The following is a 22,561-nucleotide window of genomic DNA, read 5'->3' as shown; positions in this document are numbered from 1 at the left end:
GACTGAAAGGAACTATCTTCTGGCTTTCACTATTTTTGTTCAGAAATCTGCTATCAGTTGAATTACTGCTACCATTTGCTCATGGTAGCAAATGGTAAGTTTTGTCTTCTGTACTCAGGACAGGTTCTCCTCGTCTTTAAATTCCAGAAGTTTCACTACAATGCATCTGGATACAGGTTCCTTTTTATTTATGTTGTCTGGGATTTACTGAACTACTTGAAGCCGTAACTTGTCCATCTCGGAAAATTCTCAAATCCTATACTGCTTCTGCCCTATCCTCTCCCCTTTCTCAGACTCCAAATAAATATATAAGACTTTCTTACAGAATCCAGTAGGTTTCTTATCTTCTGGGGGCCTACTTTCCATCCTTTTTCTCTCCTTCCTTCAGTTTCAAATAGTCCTCCTGACCTATACTTCTTGTCTTAAAGTCAGTCAACTGTAGGCTCCACTTCTCAGCTGCTTCTTCCTACGTGGTCAAACCTCCCAAGGCAAAGTAGGCCCAAGTCTCATCTCTCTAGACTTCTCTTGGATTCCGGTCTTCTAATAACAAACCATATTGACAACGCTTTGTTTTTAGCAGTAAAACATTTTCTTTGATTTCGTTCTGACGTTTTGCTTTTCTTCAGCAGGAGAGCTACATTAGCTAGTCCTCCATAACCAGCATCAGAGTCTGCACTGTGGTTATTGACACAACAGTGTCAATTAGCATTGATCTTCCTTTCTTCCAAGATATGACAGGATTATCAAAGTTGTAACTGGGTATCAGACATGACACATTTAAAGACAAAATGCATTTGCTCATTTATAACACAGCCAGCAAGGGCTGTAGGAACAAAGACTGTTCTTCACTTTTGGAAACAAAGGTAACACTTTCTCAGGAAACTGATCTGCTACCTGCTATAATAATATGGTTGGCATTGATTTTGAATAAAGAATATATTAAGTTCTCAGAATTTTTTTTAAAAGGCATCTAATAAATCTATACAGTGAATAGCATGTCTTTATTCTATTTACAGTACATTTGTTATAAATATAATACATTTTTGAAAAGCTTGTTTTTAATTAACTTGAGTAGATTTATATTTTAAACAGATCAACTCAATTGTTAAAGTTACATAATAAAGAATATGATAATTTAAATGACAAAAATCTCATATTGTGAAATAGTGCACTCTATGCTGAGATGAATGAGAGGGGGGGAAGTCAACTCCTTTCAAAACTATATTCAAAGCATCAGAAAAAAATTTTTTTCTTTTTACAAAGTTATGTATAAGCCATAGGAACGACCAGATACTGAAGTATGAAGACTCATAACCAAAGTTCAAAACTGATTTTAGAGAATTGTGTGAAGTAAGACAAGAAACCGTGTATTTGACACTCTATAGAACTTCACAGTAAAGCTGGAATTTATAGACTAATGGCTTAAAAGGAGTATTGCCAACAAGGCCTTTTCTTCCTTCAAATCCTCTCCTAATGTTCATATACCATCAGTAAGTTGTAACAGCAGACTTAGACACTGGTTTTAAGATGGGGCTTAATAAGGTGCATGGATATGCTGAATTCTGTATTATGAGCGTGTAAATTATTACCAGGGTTTAAAGAAATACAAAAAAAGAATTTAAGTATTCTCAGTCCAACGTGCTTTGCATCATCAACAAATAGACAAACCAAAAGTATTCTGCAGTGATCCGACACCAACCTCCCGAACAAGTTAGGCATTTCAAATACTGCTGTAAAACCCATCCAGTAAAATAAAACTGATTCTTGTGCATTTCAGTACAAATCTGTAAGGTGTCACACATTATTGATGATGATCAGGGCAGGCATGGAGCTCTGCTGACTTGTTTCAAACACCGTGACTTGGTCCGATAACTTGGCAAATACCCTAGGAGTTCCAAGGTTATAAACACCCGTGTGGACAAAGCATGCTTTCAGCTGCAAACTGTGAATCTCCTGGCTTTTAAGCTGAAGTTTATACTGTGTTTGTCCCAGCCATGTAAATGATCCATGGATTTCCAAAGCTTCTGGGCTAAGGGAGGAGGAAAATGGTAAGTTGGAGGATATTTTTTCTTCAGGAATTTTTTCCCAAAGCCCCAGTAACACATCCCTTTCATCCAGCAACTCTAATTCTAGAAATTATTTATGATGCCAACTGTTTATTAATAATAACATCAATAGTAATAACTAATATTACTATTTCTATAACTAACATTTATTAACAGTTACTATGTTCTAGTCTTAGTGCTAAGAGTGAATTATCTCATTTAACACTCACAACAGCAGCCAGTAAATAGGAAACCTGATTTCAAACCTGAGCTTTTAACCACCTGGTTCTCCATACATAAAAATAAATGTATATCTAAGAATGGTTATAATATTTAGACTGTTTATAATATTGAAACATGGAGACCAACCCAGTGTCTACCAATAAGACATTAGTTAATTAATTTATGATACACAAAATATGTTCAGATTTCAGAGAGCTGACCCAGATCCTGTTTGCAGTGTTATACTGTAATTAATAATCAGCATATGCTTCACATTGCTTTTCTAAAGATCCCAAATTTTCTGAATTCTGAAAAGCACATAGCTCTTAGGACTGTCAATATAGACCTGCATTATTTTTTTTTTTTTTTTTTGCTGTTGCTGGAGAAGGAAATGGCAACCCACTTCAGTGTTCTTGCCTGGAGAATCCCAGGGACGGAGGAGCCTAGTAGGCTGCAGTCCATGGGGTTGCACAGAATCGGACACGACTGCAGCGACTTAGCAGCAGCAGCAGCAGCATTATTTTATAAATCACAAAACAAGACCAAAAAAACTTCTATCATGAACTTACTGATTTTCAAGTTTAGAGTTCTTTATCACCAACAAGCTTTTATAAAAATTGTCACCTCTGGCCAGAATTGCTGCTTTTAGAAACCAGTTTTCATTTGCGACTACTGAAATGCTAAGACAGATCTCTGTAACTCTTCTCTAACACTTCTTTTTTTATTTGGCTGTGCCAAGTCTTAGTTGCAGCACACAGGATCTTCAATCTTAGCTGTGGCATGTGGGATCCAGTTGCCCGACCAGGGATCGAACCTGGGATGCCTGCCTTGGGAGCACAGAGTTGGCAAGTCCCTTTGCTAACACTTCTTAATACCAAACAAAAAACGGTATGCCTGAGTAAACTCTATCTATATTAGATAATTATTTGCATAATTTCAAAATATTAAACTACTTTCAACTCAATCTTTAACTATAAAATAAACCTTCCCTAAACAAATCTTTACCTTGTTGTTTTATGCCGAAGATCAACTATTACATCGACGTCGGCCTTGGAACAATTGGAAAGTAAAAGGGTCACTGGTACTAAACAAAGGCTGTGGAAAAGAAAAACCAAAAAAAGATTAGTGGGGTATTGAAAACAAAAACACTTTCTTGAACATAAAACTTACAGTTACCTAACAGCATAAGATCCTCAAAAATAATTATATTCAAGTAAGGAAAAAAACTGAGTTCTAAAATCACTCAAGCTAAATGAGTTACATAAATAAGAAGTAAAACATATTAATACAATGCTTGAATACTAAATATTAGAATATATACATTCACAAAACCATTTTTATTTCCTTTTATTAAAGCTAATCTTTAAAAATAACCAGAATGTTTCTAGGTTGTTATTTCCCAAAATGAAAAACAGAAGGAAACAACTGCAACTAAGAAAGACAAATGGAGGGGAAAAAATCGTGAAAAGGTGCCAATAACTAATGCTGTTCTTTGTGTTTCTCAAAAATTACTTAACTTTGACAACTTGGCCTAGATTGACATTTGCTATCCTATCAAATCTGCACAGAAGCCATCATGATTGGGAGACTATGAGAATTATTTCTGTATAGCCAGTTATGAGAAAAGCCCTTTCAAGTAGACATATTTGCTCAGTTAACCTAGTTTCTGATCTCACTTAGCACAGGAGAAAGGACAGGGAGTGAGAGAAGAGGACCTAAGAACAGACTGCTGCAGAGTTCATATTAAGAACATAATAAATGAACATACTCTATGCACAAATGAAGCCTGGTTACATAGTATTATTTAAAATACGTTACCCCATTAACATAAAGAACAACAGTAAAAAAATCTTATGAGCTCATACAATATTAAAATTCTGCTCAGATAATATATTTTATGCTCTCAAAAATGTTGTATCCCCTTACTAAGAAATGCTTCCAAAACACAGTGCAAATAACAGATTTCCCTAGACAAAAACTAGGTTAATTTCAAAAACTCATGCTACATCCTTACCTTCCCCACAAACTTCTCACAGGAATGGAGCACAACCTAAACTAATGAACAGTGGTCTAGTCTAGAGCCCCTCATTAAGTTAAATTCAAGTCATGTAACTTGTAACTCAAAGCAAAACCTCAGGAACTCTAGCAGTGTTGCCACTTGAGCCTCAAATCCTCCATGCTCTATCTAAATGCTTCCAGTGAAAGAAATAAGAACATCTGGATGCTTCCTAACCCCAAAGTCATTATCTTCATTCCTCTTCTTCCTCCATCGCTGTTTCAGTGAACAGCACTCTCATCTCCCCAGCAAAGCGTGGGCATCATCCCAAGTATTTTTTTTTTTTTTAAAGTGGGAATGGGGGCTACTGCCTCATTAGCCCCCCATTCCCAACTTTCTACTATTCGTCACAAATTCCTATCAATTCTGTTTCCCACACAGCTCTGGAGGCTGGTGACTTCATTCAAAATTCACATTCCTTACGAGCTCAAGTCACTGCATCTCTTGGTTTACTAATCACCTCTGAATTAGTGTTCTGACGTAAACCAATCTTCAACTGGGTGTTTCTCATACCTGATGTGTGATCCTCCCACTACACTGCACCACAGTCACAGGAGGGCTTGATAAAAGAGACTGCTGGGCTCCATCCCCAGAGTTTCTCATTCAGAAGGGCTGGGTGGGGCCCAAAATCTGCGTTTCTAATGAGTTCCCAACTGCTGCTGCTCTGGGACCACCTTTCAAAAATCACTGCTTCACAAAACAGCCTTTCTAAAATGCTCACGTGATGAGCCAAAAACAGTGCCTAAAGATCAAACTGCTAACAACCATTCCCCCACCACTAACATCTGGTATTATTAACAGCATGAGTTCTAGAGTCAGACTGCTAGGGTTCACATGTCAGCTCAACAATTCTGTTTCTCAGTTTCCTCAACTGTAACCTAGGAATAATAACTTTACCCATCTCTTGAGTTTCTTGTGGTGGCTGGTAAGATGAAATATGCTAAGCGCTGACAATAATGCCTAGCACAAGTTCAAAAGCTTCACAAACACTATTTAACACGCCTTCTTACTGTGAGGAGCGATGGCAGCTAACCCCAGTTTGACGCTTTGTTGTTTCTCGTATTCTCATTCCTCTGCTGCCCCGTGTCCCACTGCCATGACCAAGTCGCCTCCTGTCGCGCCCCTCCCCACTTCCCATGGCATTAAGAACACTCCTCCAGATCCTCAGTCTCTTGTCTTTATGTGCCACACCTCACTTTAACTGAAATCTGGCTGAGGACACAGCTGCCTCTACAGGCCTTGCCATAACAGATGCTGTTTATCTTCCAGCATCTTCCGCATCTCAGGCCAGAATGTCTCATTAATGTAGTTAACACCCCTTGTTGAGTTCTTCCTCCTCTCTCTCCTATAAAAACACCTCCACTTTTGTCATAAACTACTCCAAGGTTTTTGTTCTTTTTCTCTGCCCTCAAACTAACAAACTAAACTAGTGAACGTAACTCAGTGCAACAGAGATTCCTTGGGGCAGGTGAAGGGATAAGCATTTTGAAATATCTGGGGTAAAGATGAGGGAAGCATCTGCTTCACCCCACCCCACCCTTGATTCATCTACGATGTGGGTCAAGCAGAGGCCTGCCACCTAGACAGAAAGCACTGCACAGGCCTTCTCTTCCACATCATCTTACCGGTTTCATTCATTAAAAGCTTCTGCTTGAGTTTGCTTTTTTCTTTTCAATCCTGAATTTTGTCATCTTTTTGGTGAACTTCACTGTTTAGGTAGACAATTTATTCAGCTCCTTCTCAAACCCTTAATCTATCACCTCCATAACCACCAGGAGTATTCAAAACTCAGTCATCTGTCTTTCATGACTTAACCGTGAATTTTTTTTTAGTCCCCTAAAATAACTACCTCTGAAATACTCCTCAGCTTTTCCACTCACTGACCACGATCACCAGCTCTCTCATTTATGCTTCTGATCTTCAGTTTCACTGGAATGTCCAATCATTTGACCCTCTAATTCACCGATCCTCAACCCTGATTACTGTGGTAATGGTCATTATTGTTTAACAATTATTCACTCCCCTCACGTTCCAGCTGTGTGATGGGGGATCATCTTTGTTGACTGTGAAGGACAGGCTATTTGGCCAATGGAGTAATAATGACTGATGCAAGCAGAAGCTTTAAATGTGCTACTGCAACGTAGCTCACTTTCTGTACTTCAGAGATACGCCATGAGAAGAACAGCTAGTTGCTGCCCATTTGGACTGACCCCCAAAATACATGTGCACAGACATGAATCCAACCAACCCACAGACTGAAGGAGAATCGAAGTTGTCGATGCTCTGCACACCCATGAGCGTGGGAATAAATGCTCTGTAAGCTACTGAATTCTGGAGTGGTGTCTCACAAAGCATTATTGTGGCAATCTGAGGATTTATTTAAAATATACAGACACCTGGGTCCTATTCCCAGGTTCTGATTTAACTGGCCTGAACATCAAGATTTTAAAAATTCTCCAGGTGATTCTAATGTGCAGCCAAGTTGGAAGAAACTGCCGTATCTTATCCTTCTCAACCCTTCCTTGTTTTCACATACTTCCATGCACAGTTTGAATTCTGTGATGCTTTATTTTAGCTCACTGTTCTGCTTTAGTTTGATCAAATCTGTCCTGTTTTACATACTTCCCTGCACTGCCAAGTTTCTATGATGCTTTTCAACCCTAACAAAATCACACGGAGAAGTCCTTCATGTTCCAGCCTCTAACACACAGCCCAGGTTTTAACCACTAAGCAGCACCATGGAATCTAAGATGTTCAGGAAATACATGATGCAGGACAGGGTTTGATAAACAGGGACAAAGTAGAACCGTGAGGTACAATGAAATATTATGGAATCAAAACTGTCTATGCAAGTGTGTGAAATCAAGACAGGTTCAGTAGGGATAAAACATTTCTTTCCTCAGCTTTGGCTGCACATTAGAATCACCTGGAGAACTTCAGGAACTCTGGATGTCCTGCCTGAACCCTTGGCCAATCAAATGGGAATCTCTGGGAGTAGGATCAAAGCATCTTCCTTTTTTTTTTTTAATTTCCTCAAGTGATACCAGCATGCCTCTGTCAGTCAAAGGCACACAGACTGAGTACCGAGCAATTAAGACCTAGACAAAGATTTAAGACCAAAAGTATTTAAAAATAACTTAAATGGCTAAAATTTTTAGAAGTCTGACAACAGAAAGTGTTGGTGAAGGTATCAACAGAAGGAACTCCCACGTACTACTAGTGGGGATGTACTAATTAGTAAAACTAGTTTGAAAGAAACTGGGCATAAAAAGAATAAACTCTGTATAATACCACTTATACAATAAAGTTCAAAAACCCCACAAAAATCAAAATACGGAGATGTAAACTTGGTTGGAAAATTATAAAGAGGAGCAAAGAAATGACTGCTAATACTGGGGATGGACGGCAAGTACACAGGGGGCTTGAGACTGCTAGCAATTTTTTCTTCCCTAGAGATGATTTTTTGGGTATTAGTTTTATGGAAAAGAATCACTGTGGCCACACATTTTCAGTTTTGAGAACTTTTCTATGTGTTATACTTCCCTGGTGGCTCAGATGGTAAAGCGTCTGCCTAAAATGCGGGAGACCTGGATTCGATCCCTGGATGGGGAAGATCCCCTGGAGAAGGAAATGGCAACCCACTCCAGTATTCTTGCCTGGAAAATCCCATGGACGGAGGAGCCTGGTGGGCTACAGTCCATGGGGTTGCAAAGAGTCGGACACAACTGAGCAACTTCATTTTTTAATGTGTTATATTTCACAATAAAAAGGTTTAAAAATGGTTGGCACCATTCAAGTTACATTTTAGATACTTCTGATGCTCCTAAGTCTCTGTGAAGGTCTTCGTTTTGCCCAGCACTCTGTGTTCTCAGCCAGCTTCTCATTCCTCTCAGTAGTTATCCTCAAATTTCACTTTTAAAAATTCTCTACCCTTTCTCATTTCCTAGAGTACTTTGAGTACTTAACCTTGCTCCTACAAACTCTCTAAAAGGGAGGCATGTGCAGACTTGTTAAAATTTCTCCCTACTTTCATCTTTTTGTCCAAAGCTAATCCTGCCACTTTTTTCAGCGTTACCTTTTCATCTATTAAGGGTTTTGTTGCCCTTCTTGCGTCCCATCATTTCCTTCAAGACCATAAATACAATCTGTATCTTCTAAGTAAGAAAACAGTAATACTGAAGGGTATTCCCTGATCCCTGTTCACAGCCAGGCTTCTTGAAAGGCTGGTGGTCTACACCAGTATCCTTACTTCCTTCCCACCTCTATCTCTCCTCAAAACCTACTGTGTCATGCTTCCACCCCCCATACAGTTAAGAGTCTTCTCAAAATCAGGAGTGATTTATCGTCAGAACCAATGAAACGACTTTTTGCAGCCACTTTCTTCTCCTTGAACTGCTCTCACTCCACCTCTTTGATCCCACTTTCTACTCACTGGTCTTGTCTTCCTAATTCTTTGACTGCTACTTCTCAACCAGTATTCTTGATGGACTCCTTGTTCCTTAGCTCATCTCTCCAATACCACTGTTCTATGGGTCACCATTCTCTTTTGTTCTATCCCACCTCTTCCCTACCCCTACCCATGGTGCCTTCACCAAAACTTACACCTTCAATTCTAATTTACGGACTGGCTCTAACAGACTTCACTCCATCTTGTTTTATATCTGCAAACCAGCTCCTTTTTGAAGTATCACCTGACTTAGGACCTTTTATTTTAGAACCTCAAATTTATGTAATCAAACTATTTGTCAAAATTATAAATACATCACCCCCCAAAAGTTTAACACTTGGTAAACCTTAAGCCAATGATGCTGTCTAAACGTAAACTGATGAATCTATACCATAGTCATGTCTCAGGTTTATTCTGTATCTAAAACAAAAACAAAATGATTTACTATTTTTCTTTTTGACTTAATGATATATATGTTCATCAAAAGAAAACTTCTGACAACTAATTGGCTGAGGAAATATCCATCTATTAATTACAGTAGCAACATATAATAACCATAGTAACATGTAAATTACTTAGTGGCAATTTCTGTAGACTCAATATTAGTCTAGATTTCTTCTTCAATATTTGTGTGAATGCTATTAATAAACGTGTGGATGTGTGTGCATGCACATACAGGTGTGTATATTGCAGAAAAATTTTAACAAAAATACATCTCAAACCTTTTTTGATGAAAGGGATGATTAAATGATTCTGGATAGTGAAGACTCGTTTTAATAAGATTAGAAAGCTGCTCTGCTGATGGTCTTGAGGAAACTGTAGTGTTTTCTGGCCTGAAAAATTTTAATAGTTCCATTTCTGGTGGCTCCTGAGAAAAGAAAAAATACAACAATGAAAACACTGCCTTCTTAAAGTAAGGTTTAACAGATACAAACAAAAGAAGCTAAAACCAGTGGAAATAAAGTAAAGCATGTACAATACTTTTTCTGCTGTAAAAACTAATAAACTAACAGTAGGAATCATGTGCAATACAACCTAGTATAAAAAACTAGGATCTGTAATCATTTATTCATTCTCTATCATGTGCTAGTGTTAACTTGATATCCAACAACCTCACATAGTAGTTCTATAGTTATTTAATACTTCAAGACTTAATTTCCTCATACGTAAAAATGGGTTCACAATAATAATTTCAAAAGTTGCTGTGTTTCTCATCTAATAAAACTGCTTAGTACTTAGGCTATAGACATTCAATTGTATATCATCTGCTTCGAGAGTTTTTTAAAATATTCTCCTTATTTATTTATGGCTGCACTGGGTCTTCCTTGCTGTGGGTGTGCTTTCTCTAACCGCAGTGAGTGGGGGCTACTCTCTATAGAGTTGCAGTGCACAGGCTTCTCACTGGATGGGTTCTCTTGCTGTGGAGCACAGGCTCTAGGTGCATGGGCTTCACTAGTTGTGGCTCACCAGCCTAGCTGTCCCCAAGCATGTATCTTCCCAGACCGAGGATCAAACCCATGTCCTCTGCATTGATAGGCAGACTCCCAACCACTGGACCACCATGGAAGTCCTCTTCCTTGATTAATTTTTTCTCCATTTTCCTTTACCATCAGAAAATTTTGATTTTTTAATTTCCTGGTAGCGTAGTTGGAATCTGATCTACACCCAGGACTGGCGAACCACATCCCATGGGCCAAAGCCAGCCTGCTTCTGGTTTTTGTAAAGAGAGTTTTATGGAAACAGAGCCACATCCATTTGTTTACATACTGGCTATGGCTGCTTTGGGACTCTAAACAACAGAGATGAGTAATTCTGACAAAAACCTTCTGGCCAGCAAAGTCAGAAATGTTTATTATCCAGCTTTCCTCAGAAAAAGTTTGCTGACCCTTGATTTATACAGCTGCCAAAGCAATATTCAAATTTGTTTTTAACTTATGAGTGAGAGGAAAGTGACTGTAGAGGTTTACTCTGGAGGAGGAAAAACTTGTGCCTGGAAGCCAGAAGGAGCTGAACGTCTGAAGTTTCCCTTCTTAATCTGGGTCCTGCTTATACTGGAGTGTTCTTCAATTTGTGAAAACTCACTCTTTTGCATTTTTGTTAAACTTTAATAAAAAGTTCAAAAAATATCCTATTGTTTAACACAGTATAATCATCTAAGATAAACAAGCTGTTATTTGAGGCTTCTAAACTATACTGAATCTCTACATACCACCTACCAGGAGGCAAACACATGAACAACAGCCATAAAAGGCTACCAAAAACCTGAAGCTAATTTACTGAGGGAATACTGACAAAAGCGTCCCTCTCTGTCAGCTTAAAAGCAGCAACAATTTTCACAGTGAGTGCTGGACAATTTGTACAGTTGTTTTTTCCAATAAGGGTGACAGACAGTTATACTCCAAGATAGAGAGTTCCATCACAAGAGAGGCAAGATATACTCCCTGTTTTATAAGTAAGCTAAAGTTTATCAAGTTATGCAAGTAAATTGCACTAGGTCATCAATCTTAAAGTCTCTGAGCTCCATATATATTATCCTCAATATGATGAACATGCCATATCTCCCAACTCAGCTAATCATGTAAAATATTTCAAAGGTGAAATACAGAGAAATAAAAAGGATATGCCCTAGATAGTATTTTTGTAAAATGGGAATATAACATGAGTAAATTTTATAGAGAACACTTTGTTTCATTTTATAAATGAAAATCTTGCCTTGAGATGTTCCAAATTATCAAAATATGACAATTTATAAATAAAATGAGATTTTTAATTAATCAAATCAGTTTGAGGAAAAAAACTTTCTGAAAGTACAAAACAGATTTGGGGTTAAATATATCTTCATTAAACCTAACAGAAAATTACCATTAGTCATCACTAAAGTAAAAATCAATTCAAATTATATTACTACCAATGGAATGTAAAGCTAGTATACCTAACTTTGATGAGAAATCACATTTACATAGTCCCAAATTATCTCCCCACAATTACTTCTTCTTATAAATAAAAAGAAAAATAGTAATACTGTGGAGAAACATGGCAGGTAATATCTTAATCAAATGATCCATCACCTATAATGGCACAAATTAATATCAAGTGCCTTTTTATTTTAAGATTTTTTGACATGGATCATTTTTAAAGTCTCTATTGAATTTGTTACAATATTGATTTTGTTTTATGCTTTGGTTTTTTGGCGCTGAGGCGTGAGGGATCTTAGCTCCCCAACCAGGGATCGAACCAACCCCTTGCATTGAAAGGCAGAGTCTTAACTGCTGGACCATCAGGGGAGACTCTCATGTGCCTTCTGATGTAATACACTGACAGGGATATAACATCACTTAGGAAGTATTTCAGTTAAAAATGTGTAACTTTAATTTGATCATAAGAAATATTCAAAGTATTATTTTACATTAAAATAACTGGCCAAGGCTCTTCAAAAATGTCTACATGGTAACTGAAAAATAAAGGTTCAGAAAATGTTCCAGATTAAAAGAGACTGAAGAGACAAGTGAACACAGTGTTCGATCCTGGACTGAATTCTGAATGGGAAAAAGCAAACCAAGTCTTATAACTAAGACCGTCGATGACATCTGAATTTAGACTGTATATATGAGTACTGCATCAATGTTAAACTTCCTGAATTAGTAATGGTTTCTGTGATTACGGAGAAGATTGTCTTTGTCTTCAGGAATACTTAGTCAAGTATTTAGGGGGCAGATAGGCAGATGTCTGCAACTTACTTTGAATCACAAGACTAATATGCTTAAATTTTATTTATATATATGATGAGAACTTTTGATAAGATTAAACAGTATTTTAGGAGAAATGAGAAAACAAACAGTACAGCTGCTGTGCAACTCCAGAGGCCCTCCTTTACACTCTATGACCAGTCCCATTAAGTTTTGCAATGGTGTGGGCCTGCTGAACAATAAGCAAGGTAAGATAGAGGATATGGTTCCTTCCTCTCATACAAGTCAATTCTTTTTATAACTATGAGTTCTAGATTCAATAAAGAGTATATCTTAGGAAACTCCAGGATCACAAATGCATCTTAATGCTCTTATTAAGGGCTGCTGCTGCTAAGTCACTTCAGTCGTGTCTGACTCTGTGCGACCTCATAGACAGCACCCTACCAGGCTCCCCCGTCCCTGGGATTCTCTAGGCAAGAACACTGGAGTAGGTTGCCATTTCCTTCTCCAATGCATGAAAGTGAAAAGTGAAAGTGACCCCATAGACGGCAGCGTTCCAGGCTCCTCTGCCCATAGGATTTTCCAGGCAAGAGTACTGGAGTGGGGTGCCACTGCCTTCTCCATATTAAGGGCTAGCAAACTTCAAAATCAATTTGTTCATTTTTAATTTTAATCAGCTTTCTGCTACCAACCCCCAACTCAAATCTCAGTATAAAAGCTTGCAGAAATCAGACACCTTCAAAAACGCAAAACAACCAAACAAAACCCCCCCACAAGTTCACAGGAGGCCCCAAAGCATGTCATTACCTGTTTCTGAGGATATGAAAAAGCTTCTTTTCCTATAGTGCGAAGAACAACATGGTGCTGACCTTCCAAAATGAGCTGCTTACTGTCTTCCACTACATAAGCCTAAGAAGAACAAACCACAAAAACGTTACCCCTGCTTGGCAGTAACCTCAAAAGTAACCAAGGCAAAATCTGCTGGAAAGTTGAGGTATTATAGCTAATATCTATCAAATACCAATACTCATGACTGTGTCAGCATTTCTAACTTTTATTCATTCCTTCAATCAATAAAGTATCTGTCAAAATCTGCTCTGCCTCAATATAAAACAGTTGACCTGGATATTGGAGAAACAAATCTTGAAACCTTTCCTAATTCTCTCTAGAATGCTTAAGAAGCTGGCCCAAAAAGAACAGTGCTATACCGTAACACAAGCTTTTTTCTTTACTGGATTGACAATATACAGGCAAAAGGCTTTTTCTTATACTTGTGCTTCTAAGACATACCAGAGTTATCACATAGTAGAGCAAAATCAGTGAGTATAATTGTAAATCCTATAAGTGGAAATGCCAGGTCCTTGGAGATCTTAAATTTAAGTACGTAAGCTTAAAAAAAAAAAGGCTTTTTTTCTTCTTATACAATGGCCTAATTTAATCTATATTAAAACTTATTCCAGCATGTAATTCTTCTTCTTGAACTTCTATCCTGGAGAAAATAAAATCTCTAAATGGCTCTGATATACTTAACATCACATTATGCAACTACAGATAGTTAAATTCTTTTTTTTTTTTTTGACAAGCCCAATGTTTTTTAACTATTAGACTCAACAGATTCAAAATTACTGAGTCAAATGCTATAAACATTCCAAAAATGTTTATTTTCAATTTCTATACTTAACACGTGTGGCAATTTGCCATCCACTGATCACACTTGGAGAAGTGCTGCACTAAGGCCCAGGCAGGCCCAAGGCCTGCTTAGCATCCATCCACACACAACTGAGAAATGCAGGAGGAGTTAAATAAATACTTGATGAAGTGATCTTTAATCGAGAGGATGACAGCTGATAAAGTCCTGACAAAGGACACACATCTCTTTCAGTGGTCTTGTGAGATCAAAAAAAAATCATGCATAACCCTATAATGCAGTCTCTCCTGCACAAAGTCTTCGTTTTTCAAAACAAACCTTTATTTTTGGTTAAGAATAATTAGAAGCTGTATTACACCCCCTTGGGCTTTCCCTGGTGGCTCAGATGGTAAAGAATCTGCCTGCCATGCAGGAGACCCGGGTTCAATCCCTGGGTCAGGAAGATCGCCTGGAGAAGGGCATGGCAACCCACTCCAGTATTCTTGCCTGGAAAATCCCATAGGCAGAGGAGCCTGGGGGCTACAGTCCATGGGGTTGCACAGTTGGACACGACTGAGTGAGTAACACTTTCACACTTTCAATCATACCCCCTTACAACTAATCTTTTTTAAACAAAAATGTTGTCCAAGGTCTTAGTTTTCTTCTGAATCATATTTTATTAGAGTGCTATGTTCCCTAAGCATCCACTCCACAACTTATATGAATTGTCAAGTTTTCTTTCAGTCAAGGGGATACTTTGTGCATTATCCAGAGCCCTCACTAAGGAAAATCTACTAGTCACTTTCTCAAATGAGCTGAATCATAAACTTATCACATACCAGACAATATCCCATCCTTTAATCTATTCAAACTTCCATTTCCTAACTGTGGAGCATCACAGTCTTGGGTAGTTTTCTTCTTCTTCATGCGATCAGCAATAATAGTAGCTGATTTTCATTCAGGGTGATTTTTAAAATGATAACTCACCCCTCCAACCAAGGTTACTGTGGGCTCAACAATAAGTACAGACTACAGCACACATTACTCAAGATCCTGTCTCAGATATATTACAATTGTTACATTGCAGGCGTTTGTGGAGTGACAGCTACAAATGCATAAGGTCTATTATACACTTAATGGATGGTTGGTTTACATAAAGGGGCAATGCTATTGAGGCTAAAAATAGAATTTTGACTCAAAGCTTCAAGGACATTTGATTTCAAGGTAACAATGTATAATTTATCCTTTTAGCATTAAGCATCTTTACCTTCTATAATCAACAAGAGTCAATTTGCTTAAGTACTTTTATTGGAACTCATGTAAAGCCAGCTCGGTTTCAGGAAAGTTGATTTAAAAATGTACAGCTTGGTAAAAAGAACACGCTAGAACATCTGAATTAATTTAAAATGCACGTTCTGATCATCTACCATGAACATGTCCCAGTGTTAGGCCTCTGTACTGGACAATACAAAATAAAACCTCTTCACAGAGTTCAGGTGAATATCCCTAGGCAAGGTCCTAAATTTCAGTGTAGAATCATTTCTAAAGACACATACTTAAGATACAAAAGGGTATACTGTGAAAAATAAATCTCTGTATTGTAGTTCAAGTTAGCTTTGCGTGCGTGCTAAATCACTTCAGTCATGTCCGACTCTTTGCAACCACCAGGCTTCTCTGTCCGTAGGGATTCTCTAGGCAAGAACTCTGGAATGGGTTGCCATGCCCTCCTCCAGGGGAACTTCCCAACCCCGGGATGGAACCCTCAGTTAGGGGAGACCAATGCCTAAATTACCTCATTCTAGTCTGCCATGCAGAGAAGGCAACGGCACCCCACTCCAGTACCCTTGCCTGGAAAATCCCATGGACGGAGGAGCCTGGTGGGCTGCAGTCCATGGGGTTGCTGGGAGTCGGACATGACTGAGAGACTTCACTTTCACTTTTCACTTTCATGCATTGGAGAAGGAAATGGCAACCCACTCTTAGTGGTCTTGCCTGGAGAATCCCAGGGACAGGGGAGCCTGGTGGGCTGCCATCTAATGGGGTCACACAGAGTCGGACATGACTGAAGCGACTTAGCAGCAGCAGCAGCAGTCTGCCATGAGTATGTGTAGATGGCATTTCAATCTGTTTGTTTTCTTTTTAATTAAAATGGTATTTTCAAACAATCTGGAAAATTTCAGAGATCAACAATTAGGTAATTATAAATAATTTTTTTGTTAATTAGAGTGAGATAATCATATGGCAGGGTTATATTCAACAAGAAAGTCCTCATCTGCTAGAAAAGCAGTTTGCAAAATGCTTTTACAGATGAAATATTATGTCATTAAAAATATATAGTACAAAATAAAAACAAAGGAAGGTAAAAATAAAGTAAAGGAGCTAATGGAATACCGGTGGAAAATGAACAGCAGCAAATTAGTGGCTGCTGGAGCCTGAGTAATGGGTACCTAGAGGTATGTGGTATTATTTTTCCTTTTACAGAGTTTGAAAATGCTCACAATAAAGAGTTTAATAATAGCACTTTGCTTTCATGGAGCTTATGTTTTACAATATTCTCAGTACCTCTTGCAAGTAGTAAGTAACAGAATAAAGTCATTTAATTTGAATGAATATTTTTTCCTTTAGGCAAAAAAAAAAAAAAAAAGTCATCTGGAATTGTTAACAAAAAGTTATAAAACAGCTTTCAAACTCAAATTGGAAAATTTAAGCAGAAAAAATATACACAGTAGCTTACATTTACTGTTCAGCCTAAGAATCAAGTATAAATAAGGCTTGCTGAAATAATTTAACAACACATACCTTCCACAACACCACAATATTCAAATCCACCTCATTGCACTTCTGGATTAATTTCATAACATCCTCTACTGACTGTTTTCCTGTATGCACCGAAGACTGGGCTTGTGGTTTCTTCAATTCAGAGGATAAACTCCTATAGAAGAAGTCTGCACATGGGCTTGCTGAACTTACTATCTGTTAAAAGGAAATCACTTGTCTATATGTGTTTTCAATTAGATATACCCTGCCAAAATTTGTATTTCTATACAACTTATACATTTCTTATCAATTTGGTTGAATATAAGAAGGCCACCCTAATGCTTGAACACCTAAAATATTTGGTACAAATTACCCTGAATCTTAAATCTATACTGCCATGACATTAACTTGGACCTTCCAAGTATCCAGGGAAGACAAATGGGTATTAAAAGAAAATAGGAAGTTAACTGTTGAGAATCTGAAGAACATATATATAAATATGTATGTATAACTGAATCACTTTGCTGTGAACACTTGAAACTAATAAAATATTGGAAACAATTCTTCAGTTTTAAAAAAAGTAGATTGTTAAAAAGAAAAATTTTTAATTATTTTTTCCTATTTAAAAATTTGTTTTATTATTAAAAATAACAAGTATTTCCCAATCAAATACTTGGAAGACTAGGTGATACCCAATGAAACACAACTCAAATGAAATTATTGGCATTAACTTGGCTTTTACACTTGAAGGGAGAGAATAAGGGAAAAGACTTTTAAACAGACTCAGAACTACAGAATTTCCCCTAGTTAATAGAATACTGTGTTTCACTTTAGAATCTCGACACTTAATTTCCTGTATTATAAATTCTGTTAAGCAGATGTTAAGCTTCCAAGTTAATTATTAAATATTAATAAATATGTAAGATTTTCCCCCTCAGACATGAACTTTTTTCTGTTAAACCACTGTTCACATAGTTCGCTGGTTACAAAAATTACAAAAAATTTTCAGTTATCTCATTACCAAAAAAAAAAAAAATTACAAACAGCTTATTATTTGGGTCTCAGAACCATTTGATATTCCCAAATCCAGGGGATCATCATCTGTATGTTCCACTGTGATCACTTTTCCAAATAGGTAGGTTCTTTCCTATAATCCTGTTCCTTTTTTTAATGCCAAGAGCTAAATTTATCTCCTGAGTATCTTACAATCTAAAAGAAAGCTAATTTTAAATTACTAATTAAAATGGCATACTACATATAGCATTTTTATTTGATTTGGGACATGACAACAGTTGCAAAACTCAACAAAGCTGACATGTTCATCCACCAAAGAATTTAGAGATTACCAGAGTAACAGTTTTGCCAAAACAGTCAAGATACTCCAGAACTATAACTTTAAATATCAAATGCTATTAGGTTTACTTGCATACCTGTTCATTTCCAAAGATGATATCTGCAAAGGTGTATTTTTCTGAGACCTCCGTAACAACTAAAAAATGGAGGAGAACAAACTAATCATATCATTGGCACGAAACAGAAAATGACCATTTAAGAAAGTGTGACACTAAAATGAATTTACCTTCTTCTTCCTTACATTGTGTTGCCTTGAAACAAAACTTTCCCTTCTCCCTACTGGCAAGTTTGGCGTCTAGAAAAAGAAAAGAGTAAATTTCAAAGATATTTCTCCGTTTGTAAAATGGTAAACCTAGTTCAGTACTCAGACTTCTATAGCCAAACTGGAAAACATTTCATCATTAGAAATAATGTTTAATGGCATCTGGTCCTATCACTTCATGGCAAATGGAGAAACAATGGAAACACTGACAGACTTTATTTTCTTGGGCTCCAAAATCACTGCAAATGGTGACTGCAGCCATGAAATTAAAACACACTTGCTCCTTGGAATAAAACCTATGACCAACCGTTAGACAGCATATTAAAAAGCAGAGACATTACTTTGCCAACAAAGGTCTGAATAGTCAAAGCTATGGTTTTTCCAGTAGTCATGTATGGATGTGAGAGTTGGACTATAAAGAAAGCTGAGTGCTGAAGAACTGATGCTTTTGAACTGCGGTGCTAGAGAAGACTCTTGAGAGTCCCTTGGACTGCAAGGAGATCCAACCAGTCAAACCTAAAGGAAATCAGTCCTGAATATTCATTGGAAGGACTGATGCTGAAACTTAAACTCCAATACTTTGGCCACCTGATGCGAAGAACTGACTTACTGGAAAAGACCCCAATGCTGGGAAAGATTGAAGGCAAGAGAAGAAAAGGACGAGAGAGAATGAGATGGTTGGATGACATCACGTACTCGATGAACAAGAGTTTGAGCAAGCTCCGGGAGCTCTTGTCGGACAGGGAAGCCTGGAATGCTACAGTCCACGGGGTCGCGAAGAGTCAGACATGACTGAGGAACTGAACTGACTGAAAAACATCTTTGCTTTTCTCTCAGTGAAGCAAATCTCATTCAATTCTTTAAAAGGGTAAGATTAAATTTTCCTGAAATTCATGTTCATACAGATAAACAGAAATTTTGAAAACTTAGAATTTGGGAGCCAGGGAGCACACAACCCCACCATGCTATCATTTCATTTCCTATCAGTATTTTTCCATGTGGATAATTTGTATCAATATTATTATATGCACGTAGTTTGCTATGATGCATTTTCCCACTATATTACAGACACATTTTAAAAGCTTATATATTTTAATGACAACATGAGTTGTAGCTTAATTCACATTAAAGATAACATTCAATTTTTCCCTATTAAACATAACCCTGAAATAAACTGCTCTCAATATATGGATCTTCTTATATTTTGAATTAATTCCTTTGTATAAATTCCAAAAATAAGGATTACTGTGAGGCTAAGGGTTTAAAACATTTTTTTAATCTTTTAAAATACATGTATAATTCTTTCTAGAAAGAGTATCATTTTGCCAGCTTCAATCTATTCTGACAAGCACTAAGCACTCTCATATTACTGGCAAGATGATAAAATGATAGAAATATTTTGGAAAACAATTAGACAATACATATCACAAGTGTGCATGTTCTTTTAAGTGTTATATGGGTTTGGAAATACACAGAAAAGCCAATCAACATACAAGTATGATTATATACAGAAAAACAGCTTACCAACAGTAAAGGAAACAAAGAGAAACTAGTCTATATGCTTCTGTACTATTTGAAATTTTGACTGTGACCATATACTCAAGCACTAATTTTACAATCGAATTTTTATTTTTTTTTTGATAGATCATTTCTAAAAGTCACTATTGAATTTGTTACAGTACTGCTTCAGTTTTATGTTTTAGCTTTTTAGCCACGAGACATGTGGGATCTTAGCTCCCCAATCAGGGATCAAACCTGCACCCACTGCATTGGAAGGTGAAGTCTTAACCACTAGACCACTAGCGAAGTCCCACAACTGAATTTTTTTAAAAAAGAATATACAAATAGAAAAGATGTGCAATAAAAAGATGGGAAATCATTGATTAAGATGGGTAGTTTCATTAAAAATCATGCAATGTAATGAATGCACAATTTAATGCTTAAAAAAGTTAATTATAAGAAAAGCACCAATAATCTTATTATATTCTGGTACTGTTCTGAAGAAGAGTAAACTAATAAACTAGTAACTAATAAAGAGTAAACTAATAATCAGAATTTATTCTGAAGAGGGAAAAAGCACAAACCTTTGTTTTCAGAGAGATTTACAGACTTCTGTAACTTCCAGTGTTTACTACTACTTGATACTTGTACTATATGGAATTCCTTCACACCTGCTTCACTCTATCAAAAAGAAGTAAGAGAGTCATTTAGGATTTAGAGGCACTAACTTAGTATATTCTACTGAGAAGGACACTGCTATCAAAGTCACTATCAGTTAACATAAGATGCAATTTTTATTCTGAAATAACACTATATATTTCAGGAATGGCAATTATTTAAATTCCTTCACAAACATTCTTAAAACAGGTAAGTCATCACCTATCCAAGAAACAGATTTAATTATACTTCTGGTGGCAAATTTTTAAATACTGAAAGGCATTCAGTTATTAGAATCTATCATAGTGAGTTATTTATCAAAAATTATTTATCAATTTTTAATCAAAACCATAGCACTTTCATTTTTTTTTCGTCTATCACATTCTTATTAAGGCAAAAAAGCAACAAAGAACAGAATCCCAAAATACAATCAACTTGAAATAACCTTACAAATTTATGGAGTTGAAAGAAAAAGGACATTACAAAATTAATAACAATTCAAATCGGTATCTAAACTGAATCAATCTGAAGCTAAGATTCTATTTTAATAAGATCACATTCCCTTCCTTCAAGAATTTTCATTTTTATATTTAGAGTACATAAACAGGAATGGTAAATAAAATGTTTGAAATGCTTTATATAAAGGAAATGGTACTGTTGGAAATGTGTAAGTGAGGGGTTATCAAGTTACTACTGAATGTGAAATCCTAATAGAACTTTGTAAATTTAATCACATCAAAAGACGTTCTCAATGGTGAGACTAGAAAGCATTTTATAAGATCTCTTTTGGGTTGAATTAGTGGTATGTATGGCTATATACCATACGACTATGCAGCATATTAATACCACTAGATCCTTTTATTTGAAGCACTAAAGGATAAAGCCACAAAAGCAAATTGAGAAGTAGGATATTTTTATATTCTATTCCAAATGAACACTCCCTAAATTCCTAGCTTATGCTGTCTTGTGAAGGAAAAAAATTCATTAAAAACAAAGTTTATTTTTAAACCAACTTACAGTATTGGTATTTTCCACATCCACAAACACTAGCATATTGCCTCCTCTGCCCTCCTCATCTTCAAGAGAATTACTTCTGCAGACAGTGGCTCGCACATTCAAAGATCGGCTGGTACAAATGACTGCAGTATGTCTTAATATTCTGTGACTAAAGAAGTAAAAATTACAAATTTAATCTAAGAACCTCTCCCAGCACTATGATTCTCTAATTCCAAATAAAGTTTTTAAAACCTATTCACTCTCAGGACCATTTATACTATTAAAAAAACAAAGACAATAATGTAAGAGTATCTAGTTAGCCTAACTTTAGTTCAATTCTTTACTCCCAGTTCGGAAGAAAACTATTAGTCTCCCTTTTTCCCTGCTCAAACTCATTCAGAGCACAGACCTGAAAGTAATCATCATATAGTTACGTCTTGATTATGACTCTTCTGATAATAGTTCCAAAGTTACTGGATGCCTACCAAATACTGATAAATTACACACTTTCACCTGGCATTCAAGGCTCTCCACAAGAGAACTTTACAATTCAATCTTCATTCCCGTTTTACACATTTTACACTGTAGCCAAACTAACTATATTCAGTTTGTATCTCCTAACTTGTCAATATTTATCCATATATACAGCTACTTCCTGGAATACCCACTACTCTTTTGCCTATACCCTTTGACATTCAAATTCTGAAACCTTTACTTTCTTTGGAAGCTCATTTCACCACTACTACATTCCACAAAGCTTTAATGAATTGCTTTGGCCAGAGGACTCATCTTCTTAAGGGGAATTAACATTTACTGAGGACCTAACAACATACTTTTCCTTACAAGTATTGTATCTTTTTGTTCTCATAGTAAACCTTTTATGATATTTTAAATAGTCAAACAAATTTTAAAAAGTAGCACAATTATTCCAAGTTAATTCTGTAAAAATGACA

General features: G+C 36.6%; 1 protein-coding gene across 3 annotated transcripts in view; it reads right to left on the bottom strand.

Moving 5' to 3' along the window:
* Positions 1-982: 982 nt before the first annotated feature.
* Positions 983-22,561, bottom strand: part of TRAPPC8 (trafficking protein particle complex subunit 8) — an 82,601-nt gene continuing 61,022 nt past the window's right edge. For all 3 annotated transcript variants that reach the window (XM_061399664.1, XM_061399665.1, XM_061399666.1), the window contains 9 exons: positions 21,630-21,777; positions 20,540-20,636; positions 18,420-18,488; positions 18,271-18,329; positions 16,883-17,056; positions 13,264-13,365; positions 9,493-9,638; positions 3,273-3,362; positions 983-2,029 (listed from right to left, as the gene is read on the bottom strand). In XM_061399664.1, the coding sequence (XP_061255648.1) occupies positions 1,795-2,029; positions 3,273-3,362; positions 9,493-9,638; positions 13,264-13,365; positions 16,883-17,056; positions 18,271-18,329; positions 18,420-18,488; positions 20,540-20,636; positions 21,630-21,777 (1,120 nt within the window). In that variant the 3' untranslated portion in view covers positions 983-1,794. The remainder of the gene's footprint in view (positions 2,030-3,272; positions 3,363-9,492; positions 9,639-13,263; positions 13,366-16,882; positions 17,057-18,270; positions 18,330-18,419; positions 18,489-20,539; positions 20,637-21,629; positions 21,778-22,561) is intronic.

This window comes from Bos javanicus, chromosome 24 (assembly GCF_032452875.1).
Source record: "Bos javanicus breed banteng chromosome 24, ARS-OSU_banteng_1.0, whole genome shotgun sequence".
Taxonomy (NCBI): Eukaryota; Metazoa; Chordata; class Mammalia; order Artiodactyla; family Bovidae; genus Bos; species Bos javanicus.
This window is presented reverse-complemented; position numbering and strand designations above follow the sequence as displayed.